The 1041-nt window shown below is 49.3% G+C and overlaps 1 protein-coding gene across 1 annotated transcript; it reads left to right on the top strand.

Moving 5' to 3' along the window:
• Positions 1-134: 134 nt before the first annotated feature.
• Positions 135-833, top strand: Pmar_PMAR027441 (hypothetical protein; the record flags this gene model as incomplete). Its single annotated transcript, XM_002771768.1, has 1 exon — positions 135-833. One exon carries the CDS (start codon positions 135-137, stop codon positions 831-833), a length of 699 nt encoding a protein of 232 aa, XP_002771814.1.
• Between the last annotated feature and the right edge of the window lie 208 nt (positions 834-1041).

Below are 1041 nucleotides of genomic sequence, written 5' to 3'. Positions count from 1 at the left end.
AACAAGGATACGCGCAGACGAAAGCTGCTACGGCCTCACCGGATTATGGTGCATTGAATTCGGTAAGAACGGCCAATGCGACACTCGGCTACATTAGTCCTGACCTCCTCCCCGATGTGAGAGTCTTGAACAATATGATTAAGTCGCCTGCAGCTTACGTTGAATTCAAGAACTTGCAGTCCCATGCAGGGACGGCAACGAAGCAACGCATCCGGCCCACGGTAACTGGGTCAGTAGTAGTGGTTTTAGAGGAGGTGAAAGAGGGCAAGGACAAAGAGAATCCTACCCCCAGGTTCAGCATGGGCAAGTGGATGATGCAGTTCGCCAGATATTCAACTGCACTTATGGTCGTAGATCCTGAGTGCGCTCAGAATAGCACCGTATTTTCGAGGTATCAACTAGAGATTGGCTATTTGGCTGATGAGTCATCTTGTCGCGATGCTCTTGAGGCCGACGCTAAGTATCGAAGGTCTATCTCGAAGCGAGTTATGTCGGGTATTCCTCTGTGGAGCTGCTTTACCGAGGGTCAGTTCAGGAGCTTCTTTGATAGATGCTTATCTGAGGCCGCAGGGAGGAAAGCGTATCGAGATGCTGCAACTTCTTCCTGGAGTTATAAGGGTAAAGGATACGGTAAAGGCTCTGGAAAAGGCGTTGGCAAAGCAATGAGCAAGGGTGGCATGGGCCCCAAGGGTGGTTCAATGACATCCTGGTCATCTAGCGACAACTCATCTTGGCATCAAACTTGGGGACCGAAGGATCAGAATATCATGAGAGGGTCCGAAAGCCACCCTCAGGCTAGTGCCGCCAAGAAGACGAAGGCCGAGGGACACTGATGATCAGTGCTCAGTGACTGACCCAACATAGGCGTGTGTTTCATCGTGTGTCGTTTCAGTAGTTTTCTTTCCGTTTCGTGAGATTGCTCTGTTTTGCGTGTCTATGAGTGTTACAATGAGAAATAGGAGTCAACAGAATCATACTAGTATAGTATACTACACCTGACGTGCCCATTACGAATCCTGATTCACGATGGCATACGAACTT

This window comes from Perkinsus marinus, assembly GCF_000006405.1.
Source record: "Perkinsus marinus ATCC 50983 genomic scaffold scf_1104296962502, whole genome shotgun sequence".
Taxonomy (NCBI): domain Eukaryota; phylum Perkinsozoa; order Perkinsida; family Perkinsidae; genus Perkinsus; species Perkinsus marinus.
This window is presented reverse-complemented; position numbering and strand designations above follow the sequence as displayed.